We start from the raw sequence: 19,360 nt of genomic DNA, 5'->3' as shown, positions 1-19,360 counted from the left end.
CGTCAAGGTCGAAGTCCAAGGCTCTCTGGCACGCACGCTGCGGCATTTAATTGTGAGCTCCTCGGCTCCATTCAAATGGTCCAGGGGAAGCTTGATAATAATACACATTCGGACTTTTTTGATGCAGAAGTGTGATGTTTTATTCATAATTTACGAAAAAAAGCCAATTTTAAAAATTAGGAACACTGACTGTTCAGTTGGTTACATGGTTTCTCCATTATAGTATCGACGAATAGTAGTAATAGCTCTACAGCACATTCAAGTCTAAATGTTTGATGAGTTGTCATCTATATTAATCTCGTGTGGTACACACTAAATTACTTACAATCATGCTTAGCTTTCCACGCACAATTCATTTCGTGCAGCTTGCTCTGATTACAACAACAAAAATAAATTACGGTTCTAACGACACTATATAATTTCACTCATATTTCCTAAGCCTAATTAAACTGCCTCTTGTTCGAAATCATTTCGCCGTAAAAAAAGAATAAAATACGCTGCCAATCAATCTCAAAATTTAACAGTAGATGCATAAATTATTATCAATTATCTTTGGTAACAAGTGAAACGGAAAAACACAAGACACTCATTTTGACTGGAGTTTATCAAAATAAAAAGGGTGAAGCAGCACTAACTACCCCGATCAAAACACACGTTCGAATTTCTCTTCGGCACCTCGTTAATCTTCCTCAGCCAAGTGCGAGTGATAACTACTTTTTAATCCTAACCTGAGAAAGTGCCACGAGTTTGGTACGACAGTGGTCAATTAAGGCAACTGCATTATATGTATGTAGAACTAAATGCTGATAGAGAGAGAGAGCTCTTAAGAGCGTGGTCGAAAGGGCGAGGGATGCAGCGGAAGCATCTGAAAAGGGGGTGGGGGGGAAAGACTTTCAATTGTTCCGAGTGGGTTTTGAGGCGGCGATCCCTAAATTTTACACCTCCAAACGAAGCAGTCTCAAGTGTAATTTCATTCGATTTTGAGAAGTCATGGCGTTTCGCCTCGAGCACAGTGCAGTTTGTTCGACAGACAGGCATTAATTTACGATTTAGGTGCGTATATATATTATATATTTGTAATATTTCCAAATGCAAGTCGCGGAACACGACAGACTTTTGAGCGTGCGCAAAAAGTAACTAATTTACTCAAGCTAGCGAGACAACTTCGACAACAAATTGAATCGGCCGCTTGGAACGATACAAAAGCTACGCCTAATCAAGAGCTACAATCTCTGAAAAAAAGCAGCCATTTAAAGAGAGACAATACCGGATCTCGAATTTAATAAATCAACTTCGAAACATAAATTGTAGTACAATCGAGAAACATGTTCTTCGTCGTCAACTGATTTGTCTTTGGTGGTGATTGCACCATTTTGAATTAAAAACGAAAATTGTATAAAGATATTAACTGCAAACTAAAAAATTGTCTTTCAGCTCACTAGTATCACAGAATTCAGCCATTTCGCACTCTCAGCCACAACCTACTTGGCCCCCCTTGACTCAAATTTGTGCTGCAGGGCAGCAACACTGTTGTTCGCTCTGGTCGGCGGGGGCGGCGGCTGCTTTGACTGTTTCTCAAGCACGTCTGGGCCGCGGTTGTTTGGCGGGCGGTCGCAGGCGGCCAGGAGGTCGGGGCCGCCTGACTTGGGGCCGACGGTCTTCCTGGCCGCGGGCGGCGGAGGCACCTTGGCCACCACCGGCTTCTCAGGCAGCGGCCGCTGCGCCATCTTTGACCCCTCGTGCGCCATCAGCACCGACTTGACCAGCGCCGCGCTTGGGGCCTTCGCGGCCGTTGGTTTGGCCGCCACGGCCGGCGCTGAGCTCGAGATTAGCGTCGGGCCCGAAATTTGTGGCCGCACCCGGTCGCCGGGCTTGGACGGCGGCTTTGGGGCGGCAGCTGATGAGGGCTTGGTTGCTGCGGAAGGCTTGGCTGCTGCAGAAGACTTGGCCGCCGCGGAAGGCTTGGCGGCCGTTGGCGCTTTGCTCTCAGGGGAGGTGGCTGTTTTTGAGAAGGTTACCTTGGGTTTTTCAGCCGCCTCAGGTTTCTGGCCGCTCTTCATGATTGGTTTCGGGCCGTTGGTCGCTTTTTGTGCTTCGACGATTGATTTCGGTTTGTCCTCCGGCGCATTAACAACAGCCGTCAGCTTAGGAGTGTCCACCTTGTTGTCTTTGGGTAATTGCGGAGGCTTTGGGGCCGTGCGGAAGGTGGAGAATGGAGCTGGCGTGTCGGCCACCGGCAAGGCGGGAGGCGCCATCGCCGACGGTCGCAAGTACTGGTTGCTTGACGCCTGGCTTGGCGTGGGCGACGAGTTGCTCGGCATGTTGGTGTACATGGCGTTGACGTAGGTGCCACTCGTCGAACTGGACAGCGAGCTTGGACACCGCTTGTCATCATCCTTGATGCTGCTTGTTGTGTAGATCGACTCAATGTTGCGCGCCTGCATTTCAGACACGATCTCCGAGAGGAGGCCAACCGACTCGAGGCTGCCAGAGGAAGTCGCGTTGTCCGGCGGTTTCGGACACTGGTACTCACCGTTCGGGGTCGTGTACACCCTGGGAATCTGCAATTCAAGCAGTGGACAAAATTTTTTTAGGAAAATATTGACTGTGATTACCAGCAGTTGGCGAATGCGTTGCAAAATTGGAAAATACTGAAATATTTTGAATTTTAATTTTTAATTCTAATCAACTGTAAAAATCTATAAAACAAGTGCAGCAATAATAGGACGCACTTTGAAAAGGGGGTAACGTGGTTTGTTCCAAACCACGTTACTAGCGGAAACTTGGTTTACATCTTTTTCATTTTTATCATTTCCAGGCAACACTGTTATATTTTTTTTAAAACTTAAGTATATTATTCTCTTTGTTACAACAGTTTAAACCACTGGAATTAAAATGATTCCAACAAAAATTTACCTCCTGAAGATTCTTCTTCGCTGACATTGGAGGCGGACTCTCTTCAATAACGGCGTAAATGTTGTCACCTGAGGTAGGCGAGTTCTCCTCATCGATGTGGGCCAGGGGCGCCTGTCCGTCAGGTATGTCAGGCATGGTGTTGCCGCAATCGTCGTACTGGTGAGTGTCCTTTTGTGGTGGCGGCCGCGGGGGTGGTGCCGATGGCCTGTTGCTCGCCAGGCTGGTCGGCCGCTTCGCCCTCATTGAGCCGAACGAGGTTAAAGGTGCTTTCGGGACAGACTGCGGGTCTCGCATGCTATGCGCTCGCAGCACAACTGGACGAGGGGCTGCATTCGTTTCCACTGCTCCAGGCACTTCGATGTTCTGTAAGCCAAAGTCATTGTCATGCTTGTGTGAGAGGTCTATTAATAATTTTGAAATATATTCATTTCAACGAATCTCTCGGGATTTTGGAGGAAATTTAACTGAAGTATTTAAAAGCTAGAAATTTAAATATATATATTCGTACACCAGTTTCTCAGCAAATTGTTAGCGGACTTTGTAAAAATATGAGACTAGGTCTGTCTTATTCAAGTTGATTTTATTTACTTGAAGATTTATTTTATATCCATCGCTTGAAACACACTTTAGAGAAGTGAATGGACCTGTTTGCAAATCCTACTGACTTAACCTTTTTTTAAATTCATTTTTAGTGATTTGTATTTTAATTTCTAAAAATTCCTCTGCATAAATAAATAACTTGAGAAAGGCGTTTTTAGTAAACATGTTCATCCCGTCGTTATTTGAAACGATAAATAATAGCTAGCATGTACCTGTAGAGGAATGGGCTCCGATATATGAAGCGATCTCAAATTTTCCCTGTTGATCTTGGGTTTGTTCCTAGCTTGCACGGCTGCTGGAGGCTGGCCGTGGGGCACGGGCTTCAGCATGGACGCAATTCTGGACAGGGTGGATGTACCTTCACGTACCACCTTGATGGGCGGCGGTTCGAGGGGGCCACCGTTGTTGGTCGGACTGTCGACAGCCACCGCCTGATAGCCTTTCGGAGGCTCCGGCGGCGCCTCGGGGGCCGTGGGGGGAGGGGACATTGGTTTTGGCGGCGCCGGGCGTATTGGCACCAGATTAGGCAGCGAGGGTGGAGGGGGCGGGGACTGGTGCTGCGCGATCAGGGCGTTCAACTGCTCGGTGGCCGTGAGCAGGGAAGCCTGCGCGCTATCAGACGTCGCCGAAGGCAGCGGACGCGAGATGGACTCCTTGAGCTTGCTGATGTCGGCGCCTTTCGAGCTGCAAGAAGAGACAGCGTGTTTGTTCCTCGCAAAGCAATAAAAGATGGGTCAGTCGGTCGAACAGAGATTTATTGCTACAGGTGCCAACACCAAACCAAAGCAAACACGTGCAAGAGTGTACAATCAAAAGAGAGCAACCAAAAGAACGAAGTGTGATGGATCGAAATTAACATAAGTGTGACAGGCGAGTACAATTTTTGGAAGCGATCAGCATCAGCAGTACACAAAATAAAATGGTCCGAGGAGGAGTAACAAAAGATTGATCAGCTCACGGCCAAAACGGAAAACCTGTGTTACTACTGACTTAATTGGAGTAACACAAAATAAACCACAATCAAGCCCAACATTCACACAAGTACCTCTATTCTAAAAAGGCTAAGATTTCTTCAAGAAAAGAGTCTTATGGGCAGAGGGATTGCCCCGATACCTCTGCAATAGTAAAATAAATACACATAATGTATGATAAAGAATGAGAGTGAAGATAAAAGTGGAAACCTACGTCCATAGTACTAAAGCATGCTGAGCGTAATAAATAACACAGATGATAATATTTGCATTCTAAGGCAGTGGATACTTTTTTGCTGAAGAGGGTAGTTGAGGCGCTTGGGGGAGTTTGAATTTATTGGCGGGCGTTGGTGGCTCAGGGGCCGACTTGTCAGGGATCATGAATTTATATTTTGCAGGGGGAGCACTAGGTGCTGCTCCTCGGTCGGGCAACCTGAATTTCTGCGCGACTGGTGGTGGAGGAGGTGCGCTCGGAGCGGTCTGCTCAGGGGCTTTGTATTTTTTGGAGGCAGCAGGCGGCTGCGGGGGACTAGAAGTTTGGAACTTTTTTATCGCGGCTGGGGGCAGCGAGGGCGGCACCGGAAACATTTTGTTAGCACCAGGGAACGGCGGCGGTGTTGGCAGCGCGTCAGTCGGGGTCCGTTTGTCCCCATTTGCGGACGCACTCGCGAGGGAGAACTTGTCAAATCTGTCGGAGGAGAGGCGTTGGGGTAAGCGACCGAACGATTTACCCGAGGGCGGAGGCGGCGGGGGCGGAGGCATGTTCTTCCTCTGGTCCCGCTGCCGCACGCTCCTCGGGCTGGTTAACGGCGACAGGGGGTGCAAGTGGTGGCCGAATTCGGGGGTGGAGGGCGTGTCTGGCGCACTAGTGGATGCGGTGGAGCTCGCGCTCGGCAGTCTCAGTCTCTGCAGTGGAGGGGTGGAAATTTTGCGGTGCATCTCGGGCGACCTGACGGGACTAAGGGCGACAAACTCGGTGACCAGCCGGTCAGAGGCCTGGCCGAACGACTTAAGTTTTTTCTCTTTGATGGCCTTGAAGTCCATCTGGATCTCGGTGGTTTGGCCGTCAGTGGCGCTAGGTGAGTCCTCAGACTCCACCTCCACCACCCTTGTCACCTCTTTAAAAGCGCCCTTGTGGAACCACTCCTCCACCCGTTTGACAAAGGTCGGGATCTTTCCAGTGGGTTTGCTTTCTGATTCAGAGTCGCTTTTCACGTGCGACACTTTCTGCTTTTTGGGAATGGCTAAGAAATTCGGCCTGACCACAGCGGCCGGCTTGTCAACTTTTAATTCGGCAGCGCTTTCCTCGGCAATTGTAAACATTTTGCGAGGATCCATCACAGCCTGCGATTTGGACTTTGGGGTATCTGAATTGACCGTAACCATGGAGTAAATGATATTTTTACGCTTTGTTTCCTGCGCTCTAGAAGCGCCAGTGGAATTGCTACCACCACTACGATTACAACTAGTGCAGCGAACCAAGTGCAAATAGAGCCACATGCGCCACTGGTCAAGAGTTTCTGCTACATACTGTGCGCTGTTGCTGTCTTGCACGGGCCGTTTGGTGCGCCAGCTATGCGCCAGGTATGCGGTGAAGAATAGCACCATGATCATCAGGATGGCGGCCAACACAAATATAAGTAATTTCTGCAAGCTGCTAGTGCCTGGAATGCGAAAAATTCCCCATGAAAATATGCTTGCGAGTGGTAAACGAGCAAAAAAATACCGTTTGGATCAGACGCGGGTCCACTTTGGAGGCTTCCACCAAAACCAGCAGAAATGCAGTCGGGAGGCGCGTAGCCCACATTGCAGTGGCACTGCCCCATGCTGTTGCACACTCCATTACCGTTGCAGTCATTTTCGCACTTCGTTACCACCAGTGACTCAACAGCCATGCATTTCTGGTTGACACACATCTGGGAAATACCACAAAATGAATGCGTTAATACTGCAATATGCAAGCCAAGAGTTAAAATGTAATGATATCTAATCACAGTTTAAATTTATCTAAGAAAAAAACCAAAATTAGTAATTTAGCCAATTTAGTAAAATTACCTTGGCTCACTACAGGTGAAAAAAATTAGGAAGTATTTGTATTTTTGAAAAGAGCACTGCCAGTAATTGGCACAGGTTTTTTAGCTTGCAAAATCAAAATTTGTATCAAAGGAAGTGCGAAGTGAGCACTGATCTCTTTATTTTACATTATTGTACTTTTTCAAGATAAATAAATCTTTTATTAATTTGAAATGAAAACATTAGCTCCAATTCTCGTTTTTGGAAATTAACTCATGCAGGTTTGGCTACACTTTTTCGGCATATGAATATTTTTTTCTGCAAACGCTATGAAAATGTAAATTAAAATTTTAGACTTTACAGTTTTTTTGATTGCTGTTTGACATAATGACATATGTAAATTAAAATTTTAGACTTTTCAGTTTTTTTGATTGCTGTTTGACATTCTTGCATCATTTTGTTATTTCATTTATTGACCTTGGAAGAACAAAAAAAGTAAATAATATAGAGTAGAGAATATGGCTAGTTTTACATTTCATATCCTAATTAATAAAACTTCTTTCTCGACTGTGAAATATTTGTAAGATCCGCTTAATATTTTCATAATGAGAATAACTGAAGTGTCACCAAAATGTTTACTAAAACCATTCACAATAGGATTTTTGGCTGATGCAACTAGGGCGCAACAGGTGAGAATTTTAAATTTTAGTACCTTTCCTTCTCCACATTTTGCACCATCTGGTGCCAGTCCTGGATCCACTTCATTCAATCCGAGATCAACAATTGCATTCCTGCAAGCAATGATTCCACCAGTGCGTGTGTTGAGGAAGGTCTGGCTCAATATCGCGACCGATTCCATTCCAAACTCTAGTCTCTCATTAAGATGTTTGCAGTGCAGCATCCCGCAAAGAACGTCTCTGTAAATTTTAACTTTGAAATTAAACAGCCGGTAAAGAGGTGTAGGCACGCACTTCCTCTCGCACTTAATGTACGAGTGATTCAATCTGTTGAAGCCACAATTGCCGTGCTGAGACCCTTTGATGTTCATGTCCTCATAGCACTTGCTTTCGGAGTTTTGGCCCGACGGTCCCCAAAGCAACTTGCACTGGTCTGAATGCGTTCTGCAGGTTCCCTTGAAGCAATACGCCTAATGTCCGAGCAAAAATCAGATCTTTTCATTGGAAATAGTTAAAAAATCACCTTTGCCTTGTTGCATAGCTCTCCATCGATTTTATATACATTGTCTGGACAGAACTCAGACTCGCCAGTACAGAACTCAGGCAGATCACACTCATGATCAGCTGACCGACACTCAATTCCAGCCCGTTTTGGCCGGCAGGTGTCTAAGTCGCAGCACTTCCCAGTGGCACAAGTTGCGTTGGAGTGGAGCATGCAAGTGGCCGCGTTGCAGCAAGGGTTTTTGCAATGCTCAGGAAGGCCACAGTCGCACTGCTCACCAGGTTCTACAAAGTCATTTCCGCAAACTGGGCTGCCAAATAACCTGCAATTGAATTTGAAAATATTGTTAAGAAGGTTAAATTTATACAGTTCCTCTAAAAATATACTCATGGAAAAAGGTTCAAACCATTTTCAATTTTAAGGCGGTTGTGAAAAATCATACAGTGAAAGCTAATATAAATAAGATGGATTTAGACTAAATTAGACAATTATAATGCTCGTTTGTAAATAGTATATTTCTCAATTTTGCTAATCTGAATTCAAATTTCTAGAGACACAACAGATCCATCTTCTAACTTGTTTATATTTTTTTATTTGTGTTAAGAACTAAACACGTAGTTGTTTACACCTTTAAAAATATCTAATATAAAATTTAATTGTACTGTCAAAAACATTTTACACAAGATAAAATATTGTTGCTAATTAAGTTTATACTTAAATGAAAATAAGAATTGATAAGATCCTTTTATATTTTCACTCCACAAAAGAATAATACTTAAAGGCTAAAAGTTAAATTCGTTGATAATTAGAAATAACTCTAAACAGCACTCACTTTTCTGGTTTGTTTCTCAGGCAGTAGTCCATCCCATGCTCAAAGGCATGCGCTAGGTATTCCAAACTGCAGTCGCTCCAGTGTGTGAAGAGCTTGGAGCTGAAACAATGAAATTAGGACGCATTCCTGTGGTTTACGAGAATGCTTACTTGGAAGAAGGCGCCATGATGCACCGGTCCGTTGGGCAGTTGCAGTCGCTGGTGTCGTGCTCCATTCCAAAGTTATGGCCCATTTCATGGGCAACTGTGGTGGCAACCAGGCCCACGGTTGCACTGTGGTCCACGCTGATGCCTCCAGAAAACTCAAATGTGCAGATGGGCCCCTTGAGAGCCTTGCCGACGACGCCCCCATCGAACTGCATTCTCCTGAAGATCATACATTTAGCCATATTAGATCAATCAAATGGATAAAATTATCGCGTCTCACGTGAGGAGTTGAGCATTGTCATTGGGGTGCTCTTTGACCAGGGTAACTCTCCTGTAGTGCAGGAAAGCAGAAAGGGTTTCATCTCCGTTATTGTTGATTTTAATTTCATCGCGTTCGGTCCAGATCACAATTCCGATCAGCGCGATGTAAATGTTGAGCGGCGAATAGAGCTGAAATTCGAGCATATGAAACTTGAGTCTTTGCTGACATTATTCTCTTACTGCGTTGATTATGTTGGCGATGTTCTTGCAGTGGTTGTGCACCTTCTCGACCGAGCCGAGCTGCTTGAATTCCTCATTGTCTACTACAAAAACTAGCTCTACGTATCTAGATTGTTTGTTCGAGTTGTACGGGGCTCTGATGACTCCGCTGTCGCCCTCGCCTACACTCCTTTTGAACTGCAAATTCAAATTTAATTAGCATACATTCGATTTTCTTTGCATGGCAAAGTCAACGCACTCTGTTTCCAGGAAGAGGATTTGGATGAATCACATGAGGAGTGTCAGGAAATCCTATTGAACATTACGATTAGAAATATTGCCAAGTTTTTTCTCTTCACAACATTTTATATAAAAATTATATGGGTGATAATAAAGAATAGACGGAATACCAGAATAATTAGAACGACAAATATGAATTACTAACCACAAGTGTGGTTGGATTCAAGGGAGGAGTGTCTGTAGAGGAAGTGGTCTCCTGTTGGTCCGTCTTCCTTGTTCTTTGGCTCAATGTAGTGGATTTCTTCCCCATCAAAAATGGTACCACTGAAAAGGAAGCGGGCAGTGGAAATTTCCTTCGAGAACGACCTCAAGAAGTAACTAACCTCAGTCCACTGCACGTCGATATTGCAGCCCAGGATTGGGGTTTGCCTCTGATTTTCCCGTTGTACTCGCAGAGATTCACCTCATCCGCCGAGGGCCTGTGAACCTGCGGGCTGGACTTTCCCTGCGTTCGCACAAAGTACGATTTGCCGAGGAGCTCCCTGCAATGCAGACAAACAAAGTTGAAACTCGATCGCGCACTTTGGCTCATAGCCTGCAAACGTACTGGTTGAGTTTCAAGTCCAAAACCACATCTTCGCCGGATATGTTGATCGAGACGGCCAAGTCATGCACGTGATTGTTCTCGTTGGTTTTTTCGTTGATGCCCTCCTGCAATACACGCACACATAAGAGCCGCGCATTCTATTTACAGTTCCTGCACGGGAAAGGAGCCAACTGGCGAAAATACTCGAATTGCAGGCGTCGACCAACAACGACCATCTCGTGAAGCAAAATTGATTTTAATTAAGGAGCTGGGTGTTGCTGGAATTTTCCCTTCCTAACTTTGTTTTTTACAAAAAAAGGAAAAAAAAAACACGTCGCAGTTATTACATGGATGATAGATATTATATTGGATGCAATAATTGGAACTTTCGAGACAAGCGCTGGCAATGAACTGTAAAGGATTGTCCGATAACTGTAGTCAGCGTTATCTCATTTCTCACTCACCGAGTGCGGCACTGCGATTAATGTCGACTTGTGCAAGTGTTAATAAGAGCGGACAATCAGAGCTAATTGAATTAATGGACCATGGGCATGGGGATCCCGGCAGTGGAAGTTTGAGCGCCACTTTGCCGCTTGACAGATTTGGACGGCCGAGTCGCCCACGCGTGTGACCTTATGCTCCCGGTTTCCAAGAAGCAAATGGCTCTAGAGCTTGTATTTGTGCACGAGGAAAATTAAAACTGGCAAAAAATTTAGCAAACCGAAATTCACGCGAATAGCCTAGCTGAATACTACGCGTTTTGATCGATAGCTTTTTTCTCTCTCAGACGATACGTCTTGGCGTCTTTTAAAGAGTTTGAAGGGCCCATTTATTTATTCAGCGCTCGAATCACAACACTGCTGTATCCAATTCGGAGATAAACGGCGCGAGGGGCGATAAATAATTTACTGACAGCGATTCTGGTCGAGTTCAAGTGTCTCTTCTCACGGCTGTGCACCAACGAGGGCCTCACGATTTGGTGCTGAGAAAATTCGGCGGCTGGACCTGCAACACAAGAGGAGAGGTTTTACTAACGTTGATATTCACACGATTCTGTACTCTGTTTGATTGTGAACGCGAGCGACTATTTTTGGACCTCTTTTGAAGTATGACGCCCGCAACGTGCATTTTCATTTCCGATTAATGGTCTGGAAAGCGTCGGCGATATTTTAATATTACGCCCTTGAGACTATTCGCTGCGTCGGTGGCTGCACATGTTTGTGATAAAAATATTGTTATACATAGGCATACACATCCTTAAAAAATATGACGATATTTTTATTTTTCTGAAGGGCAAAAACTTACAAAATTGTTTGTGATTAGACATGACCTTGATTTGCTTGTTGATTGTTTTTTGAACTGCAAGTACTAATGCATCAAACGACCATCAATAAAAAAAATTCAATATTTATGATCCAATTTTTAATGCATGATCTGGTATCGGTTAAAAAAATGTAGCAATCGCGAACAGAAACGAACATCGTAAAACTGCGGTTGAATGTGTTTTACTCACTTTATCACCAACGGAGCGATTTAAACATGGAAAACGCAGAAACATCCGGCGGTCTGCACGCACAAAAGAGTAAAAAACGATCATAATATTTCCTATAGTACAAAAATCAAAAATAAAATAAGAAAATTATTTAAGACCCCTTTGCTTTGCTCTGCATATTTCCACGCAGACAAGCGACGCCGATTTTCGCTAGGTGGGCAGTATATTCCAATTAGGAACAAGTCTTTTTGTGGTAGGGTTGCCAGATACTAAGCTCATTTGAACGGGTTATTTCACACGTCGGAACGAAATCACAAAAATTGTGAGAAGGGTCCGACATTATGGGTCGGAGATAAATATTCATTTTGTTCGTTCATGCCCACAGTTACGCCTGGTAACCCTATTCAAAGATGCCCGGTCTATCTCTTGCAGGGCGTGTAAGTAAAATAGAGGAGTGTGCTGTCGTTTCTAGGTGGAAAATAAATAATCCAAACAATGCGAGCGGATTTCTTTTCTTATTTATCGCGTCTCGTGTATTTTTTATACTTTTCTCGCTCCACGCCCGAGCTCACGGAGAGATAGAGCGCTTTGTTTGGGACTAACGCACACTCTAAGCCAAATCGTACGTGTAATTGTGGTCACAGACAAGGTCAAGTGCACTCGCCGCACTTAATTCTTCACAATCCCTGGAGCAGCCTCGTTTCAGCGAAGAATATTCTTTCCTTCTCTCAGCACAGCTTTAACGAGTGAGTCACGAAGACCGTCTCGACAAAGTGACCAACAGGAAAAGATTTTCCTTCCTTACTTAAAGTTGGGTTATTGCTCATTGTAGCAACATTTACAATTTACAGGGTTATCAGAGAACTCATCTTTTCTTCTTCTTAAATTTAATTCTGCTTGAGTGATTATTACTTTCAAAGTCTGCATAATATGATATGGTCCTTTAAGCATGGCTAGTGGAAATAATTGCTATAATATTCCACAAATCACTGCTCCTACAGAATTTAGCTCTCGCTATTCGACCGTTGAATAGATTGACGTTTAGAGGAAAAAGTAATAACTGCTCATAATTTCCACGAATCCCATTTTCCTTTCCGCACTTGAAATAAGTCACCTACGTAGGAGAGGAGAGGAAGTCAATTATTTTTGTTGAGCCCAAGACAAACGTGAGTGACACGTTCCCTAAACCTGTCTGTCAACTCTTGTGTCTCCACAGAGAGCGAAAATATTTGGCTAGAAGGCTGAAATTCTGCGTTTGTAGCTTTGTTTATTTACTAGCGAGGGGGCGGCTGTTGTTGTTAATTAAAATTCGGTCTTCCTGTCTGCCCGCGGAGCCGGCTTTCTGCTCTCCGCAGCCACATGTGTGCGTCTCTGTCGAAAATAAAAGGAGAAGTAGTTCTGAGCCCTTGCATGTGTGTGTGTATGTGCGAAAGACTGAACAGGGATGAGCGTCTGTTAGGGGCCGCACCGAAAAACATCTTTTAACCAACACATCCAAAACTCCTGACGTCACTCGGCTGCCGGCAAAAAATTCAAAAACGCCATCGCTGGAGTAAATAAAAAGGAACAGACGCTAGCTCGACGCTGCTCAATTACCGCGGACAAGCACGAAATATTAATTTGTTCAAATGAGTTCCCATATATATTCGAGCGCAAGAAAAAGATCCTTAACGGTCCCGCTTTTTTGTCAAGGCTGCTTTTAAAGTATTTTTTATTGCCCGAGAGACGTGTAGGGCAATGTTTCGAGTTCAACTCTCACTCCTTTTGGATTTGAGCAAGATGATCTTTATTCAATTGCCAGGCTTATTTGTAATTTAAAAATTTAGCATAAAGGTTATGTGAATTATGCATAGCTTTAGTTCAAATGAAGAAAACAGATTTTTTAATTGAAATAACTTATTTTCACGGGTTTTAAATTTTTTTAAATCAAAGGTTGATTGTGCTGCGATGAGACAATAACTTCCACCTCCAGTCGCACAATTAATTTAAAAACAGAACCAGCAGAAGTTTTACTAGAATCTTTTTTAATTTGCTTTTGCTTTTAAAAGTGGTTTGAACGGACATCAAATTGAACGACCATATTTAAGATTTTGTCCCATATTTTAACAAAATAAGAAACTGAATTTAGAGCCTTCAATAGATTGTAAATACAGAAAAGTGAGATTGAATGCTCGGATTTTGCTACGGTTCCATACACACCGCACCTTAGGCGCAAAAACGCGCAGATATAAGAAAATCGAGTATTATATAGTAAAAAAATATGTTTTTACTTTTAGCGAAATTTTATATCTCACTTTCAGCCTTTTTATATTTTGTATTCTCACCGTCCTCAAAGATTTGGTGTTGTAAGAAAATACTTTTTACAGTAAAAAGCAATTCTGCTCACAAATGTTTCATGCAAAGTAAACGGGGACACGCTTGCAAATCGCTCCGAGCTAACCTGGATCGTGATAAATCCAACGGGTTTGTTCGCCGCATATCAATCAATTGCAGCATTGCACATTCCGCTCTGGAGGCATTGCAGAAATCGTACATTCTCAGAGCAATTCTCCGTCGTGCTCCGCAGTGAACGAGAAAAAGAGTCAATAAAAAGAAGCAGGAGTGTCACGAGCATTTCTTTGACTCAACAGAGCCAACCGGCAAAGTTAAAGACTCACGATGACTTATGCTGCCGGTGATTCACATCTAAGGAATACAACAATGTGCGCCGCGTGCACACACACACGATTTATTATTATTATTGGCAAATCGCCGCCGCCGCTTCCACTCCTCTTCCTTCCGGCATATTAGATCGGCAAGTCGACTCGAACAACGACGTGCTTCCTCGCAAGATTGAGCCGCATCCTCCGTACTTTGCACACTCATGATCATTCATTGGCTTCTTGATCCAGTTCACGCGTTGCCTCACGTTTTTGTTTTGACAGAAGAGCCGTAATGCGTTGCACATTATTCTATTTGCGTGCGCGGAGACGCTTTGCAGACCTGCTGCATGCGCCGCAATGCGTCTAGTCTAGATTCAAGATAATATCCGCCGTGTGTAACAATGCAAAAATTTGGATGGATGAAAACAGAAAAATACTGTGTAGCCTGGAATCATTTGAAATGAGTTGTTTTCTTTTAAAACATAAATGATACCCCGTAATTTTGGCAATTTTAATGATATTTCTCATGAAGTAGAGCGACAGATTGGTTTCAAATTATTTTTCTGCGTTTCTACATAAATATTTAAATTCTTAGAGCATCATTTTTCAGGTTACATAGATTAATTTGTGAAAGTCATGGGGTCGAGGAAGTTATTATTCATTCCTCGTTCGATATAGAAAGCTCAAATATAAGACTTCTTGTTCCTTGTGTATGAGTTATTTCAGGAAATAGTTCCAAGTGGGCATTTTTTTTATCAAACTAGGATTTCGTAAAATTATATTTCGTTTTGGTCTCAAGTTTCATTTTTTCCACCGTGCTGCCTTTTGATTGCGCAACGCGTGCTCGTCACAGAGCGATCTCGGAAGTCCGACAGACGGAACGAGCGATTAAAAGGTGAAAGGGTCTGGCCGCAGCAATCCACGAGGCTCAAAATGCAGGAAGGACCGGTGGCGCTTCAGGGGCCGCGCTGCATGCGATTAAGGAGCAGAATAATAAAAAAGCCAGCGTGCATCCGCTTGCGCCCACTGAATTTCAATCGGCTCGCGGGTGGCGCGTGTGAGCGAGAGAGCCACGAAATCAAGATTCGCCGAGAGTGTTTGTAAAAATATTTATGCATCTAGATTCCGATCGCTATGCGAGCCCCGGCTTATCTCAATTTATTCGCAATTGCGAGAGCAGTGAAATCCGGCCGCAATCTTAATTACTTCACCCTCTTTATTGGTGAGCACACATACGTAAGGTTGAATGCGGCCTCTAGAAGATCAGATAAAAATTGTACAAATTTCACAAGCAAATTATGAATCTGGAAGTTAATTTGGAAGTTCTGGACAGTAGGAAAATGGAAAGCGTTTTTTGATAATGTGACGCCGAATCTTTAAATTTGGGTAATGATTTTCAGAGGAATGGAATTAACTAGAAGGTCTGCCGTATAATATAACGCATGGGAGCAGTTGGGACATGGTTTTACTTAGTCCTGATCGAAATTGTTTCATCACTGGCTGGAATTTTTGAACCGAAAAAAGCCTCCCCAACTTATTTACAACCTTTTGTAATCCCAATCTCGCGGTTTCATCGTACATCCTTTTGTCGGATTACTTTTGAGCTTGAGCCTCTGCTAAGAGTTGACCATCCTATAGAGTCCGATTTATTCCATATAGCTCTAATTAATCACACACGCCGAAGAGAATCGGACTGGGAGGTCAGTTACCCCACTTTATTTTCTGCTCTCTCAACGTACAAACCGTTCCTACTCAATATGTGCATTGGAGCCCACTTTTCAGCTGGAGACGCCGGCGACGATAAACCATAAACACTCGCTTCGCTGTCAGTTGATGGTTTACTCGGAAAAGCAGCAAACACGCATCAGCTTTATAGGAAATGTGTAGCCAGCTCCAGCTGGCTTTGACACGCGGCACCGTTAAATCAAATCTCCAGCCGATCGGATGGTGGCAAAGGGGCAGGAGCAATTACCACTATATCGTTAAATGAAACGCGCAGAGCTCCAATCACATCATTGGAATTGGAATTGAAACGTTAATTTTAATGTATTTAAAATCATTGCAAACATCAATTTCACACACAACTTTTGTGTGTCGAGAAATGAAATTAAAATGAGTTCAGCAAAATATTATTTATCATCAGTTCATTCGAATGTAAAAGCTGCCTAACAATATTGAAATAAGCAGAGGACACTGAAAAGGCAGCCAAATTTCATGGCATCGACAGTAAAATTGAGGAACACGAAATGCGAACTCTACATATTTCATTTACTGATATGAAAAATATTTGTTTACTTCAGACAGATATTTAAAATATTTTTTCTGGCAGATTTCTAAACTCAGTTAGTTGCTTATATATTCGGCTCCTGCTTCGCTTGTTATTGATGGCAATAAATGTTGAAGAATTATATTTTAACAATTTTTAAGGTCTTGTTTTATCATGAATAGTATGCAACGATTACTTTCATTTATATTTTGCATGTCATGGGGGAATGAGTTCCATTTCATTCAATAAGAAACAAAAAAGGGTCCCCCCGTCCAGAATGTCTTGGATTAAAAAGTAATCGGTTTATACTATACGCGTATTTTTCAGTGAGGGGGGCAAAAAGTGGCTGTTGGCACGAGACTCATTTTTAATGCATGCCGGAGACCTTTTGAGCTGCTGAGCAAATAAACACGAGCCGCGCTTTGAGTCGAAGCGGGGAAAGGTTGCGTGCGATGCATGGGACAGGAAGCGAGCGGCCTTTTGTTTCTTATCAAAAAGGGAGGAAAGGACTGCTCTTCCGATTTATCCTCTCGGCTGATTTTTCGAGTTCTCGCGCAGCAATCTGTCCCTGCGGCCGCGACTGCTGCGGAAAAATCACTCAACTCGATTGCACTTAAAACGATCCCATTGATTCGCTTGATGAAAAGCCCATTCAGACAGAGATTTCTCGGCTCAGGCTCGCCTGTTGCTTAACGAAGGGAGAGAAAAAATAATACAGAATATACAGTGCAAGAAGAGCCTTCTTTGTCAACCCGTATATAATTGACAAATTGGATTGTGGGTGCAAGGATTGTATAAAGCCAATTTGTCAAAATCTTTTCCCTTGACAACGCAACAACAATGACTTAATATCTTAAAATGTGTTCTGACTGATTGTGGGCACTCAATACTTTAAAAACTCGACCAAGCATTAAAAACTATACTTATCTTGCTTTATAAATGCTGAATCTCGATTAACAAGCTTTTCAGTCGTTCCAGAAGCGAATTTTGCTAATATTAAACTACAAATAAAAAGTCATGACACAAGCGATAATTAGTTGAATTTTTCTAGCCTCCCATCCTGAAATCATCCGCGCAGAGCTGAGAAATTCGATAATTTCCAATTTCGTATATTTTCTATGCGTCTATGTATTTCATTTTTTTCTGTGCTTAAACATTGATTTGAAAAAACTGGCGTAAAAGTTTATTTTTAAGCTTATCAATGAGGAAAAGTTTAAAAAATTAATTCCAAACCATCGAGTTATAATAAGAAACAACATAAATTTTAATTTAATAGGTACAGCAATCACTCAAATGCTGGTAAAAACATTCAACGTAAATCCATCCGTAAATGAAAAATCCAGAGTTATGCGTAATTTGACGTTTGAGCGCTCATTTTCATCTGAGTGCGTTGGAAATCATTGCTTTTCGCGTTAAAACAAAAACAAGGACTTTGGTTTCGCTCTCATTGCTCGAAACTGATACGCCTCATCTTGATAGGGGCGTCTTCATTGTCTCAACAGGCGACAATGCCCAGCATCCTCTCTTTTCGTGTGCGTAAACCTAAACTAACTGCCGCACATGAGGGTTCAATTCCCATCCTTCCAAAGCCATTAAATAACACTTCTTCTTTGGAATTGCGTCACAAAACGGATTTGAACTGCTAGCCGAGAGCGAAGGGGTTGATGGGCAAAAAATGAGAGGAAAAAGTGAGCACTGAAAAAGTATCGAGTTGCGTCAAATGAACTGGAGACTAGAAACGGATGTAGCGCGCACAAAGAAAATGAAGCCTCCAGTCTTAACAATTTTTGTGATAAAAATATTCGTTTCGAAAGTTAATATTTAATTGTGAGCAGTTTCTTTAGTAATCAAAAAATGTCAAATGCTTTTGATAAATGATTTTATTCCAAAGAATTTGAGAGGGATTTAACAATGAATATTTCAAAAATGCTAATAATGCTTGAATTAACATTACAAATTAAACACTTATCTTATACAAAGCAATAAAATTTAAACCAAAATTCGCAACGTAAAAAAACCAGTTTTCGGTCGATTAACTTTTCCCGTCATAATATATTTAACACGATTCAGTTGGAATTAAGTGTGAGTAAATTGAGCTTGAAAGCATGCAAAGGGACTATGTATATATAAAGTGTTATTAACTTTCCGGTCTCTTTGTCAAGAGACCCGAAAGACGAAAATGAAGCCGCCGCACCGCCGCAAGCCACAACGAAGGGTTTCCCTTCCTTCCGGCCATCAGGGCGAATTACATATTTTATCAATCATCGCGAATAGGGCTCACGCAGAGCTTTGCACACCGATGGTACATACATAATTGCACCGACAAGGCTTCCGTGCAGTGACTCACTGCTCTTTCATTCGATCTGCGTGAGGTGTGAGAGGTCCGTTGCGACAATTAAATATAATAAGAGTTGGAGTACTGACCTGAGGTCAGGGTAGCCACCAGGACCGCCCCCTGAAGCACCGCCAGCACCAGGCAACCCTTCATCGTTCGCCGGGCACCGCAAATCCGCAACACCGTTGCATGGCACGCTCCAAAATCCGCTCGAATTCGAAAAACGACACTCCGGCTGTGTTGTTGTTCTTTCACTCGATGGTATTTCTGCCTTTATTTCTGTCGCTCCGCAACTCAACCCCACCCTCGCACTCGCACTTCGGTTAACCGGTTCTTGGAGGCTAGAGAACTGATCACAAAATAAATGTTGTAAATTTTCAAACTGCAAAGTTTCTACTCTAATCTGGCACTAAGAATTCTGCTCAAATATATTTTTGAACAAAGTTTGACTAATTTTGAAATGAATCTAGTAAAAAGTCTTTGTTTAAAAAGCATTGGTGGAACAATATGCAATATACTGTATTAAATAACCGGTAGAGGAAGAACAACAAAACCGGTTTTATGATTTGTTGTGAACATCTCCCATTAATTAAAGATAAATTTATCTACAGTGCTGCACTCTTTTGACGAAACCTTTTACAATTTGGACAAGGGGAACGATA

General features: G+C 42.9%; 1 protein-coding gene across 1 annotated transcript; it reads right to left on the bottom strand.

Annotated features, from left to right (window-relative positions):
• Window positions 1-114: 114 nt before the first annotated feature.
• Meltrin (meltrin) lies at window positions 115-19,131 on the bottom strand. The gene is made up of 18 exons (XM_065495132.1): window positions 18,788-19,131; window positions 10,877-10,968; window positions 9,985-10,088; window positions 9,761-9,919; window positions 9,583-9,701; window positions 9,397-9,449; window positions 9,159-9,335; window positions 8,938-9,107; window positions 8,661-8,876; window positions 8,512-8,610; window positions 7,701-8,001; window positions 7,472-7,647; window positions 7,213-7,417; window positions 6,214-6,403; window positions 6,019-6,151; window positions 3,729-4,200; window positions 2,917-3,279; window positions 115-2,561 (listed from the first exon to the last, which is right to left on the bottom strand). Exons 1-18 carry the CDS (start codon window positions 18,849-18,851, stop codon window positions 1,482-1,484), a joined length of 4,173 nt encoding a protein of 1,390 aa, XP_065351204.1. The 5' UTR covers window positions 18,852-19,131; the 3' UTR covers window positions 115-1,481.
• Between the last annotated feature and the right edge of the window lie 229 nt (window positions 19,132-19,360).

Source organism: Cloeon dipterum, chromosome X (genome assembly GCF_949628265.1).
Source record: "Cloeon dipterum chromosome X, ieCloDipt1.1, whole genome shotgun sequence".
Taxonomy (NCBI): Eukaryota; Metazoa; Arthropoda; class Insecta; order Ephemeroptera; family Baetidae; genus Cloeon; species Cloeon dipterum.
The sequence above is the reverse complement of the archived record's forward strand: the minus strand, read 5'-3'. Positions and strand labels throughout refer to the sequence as shown.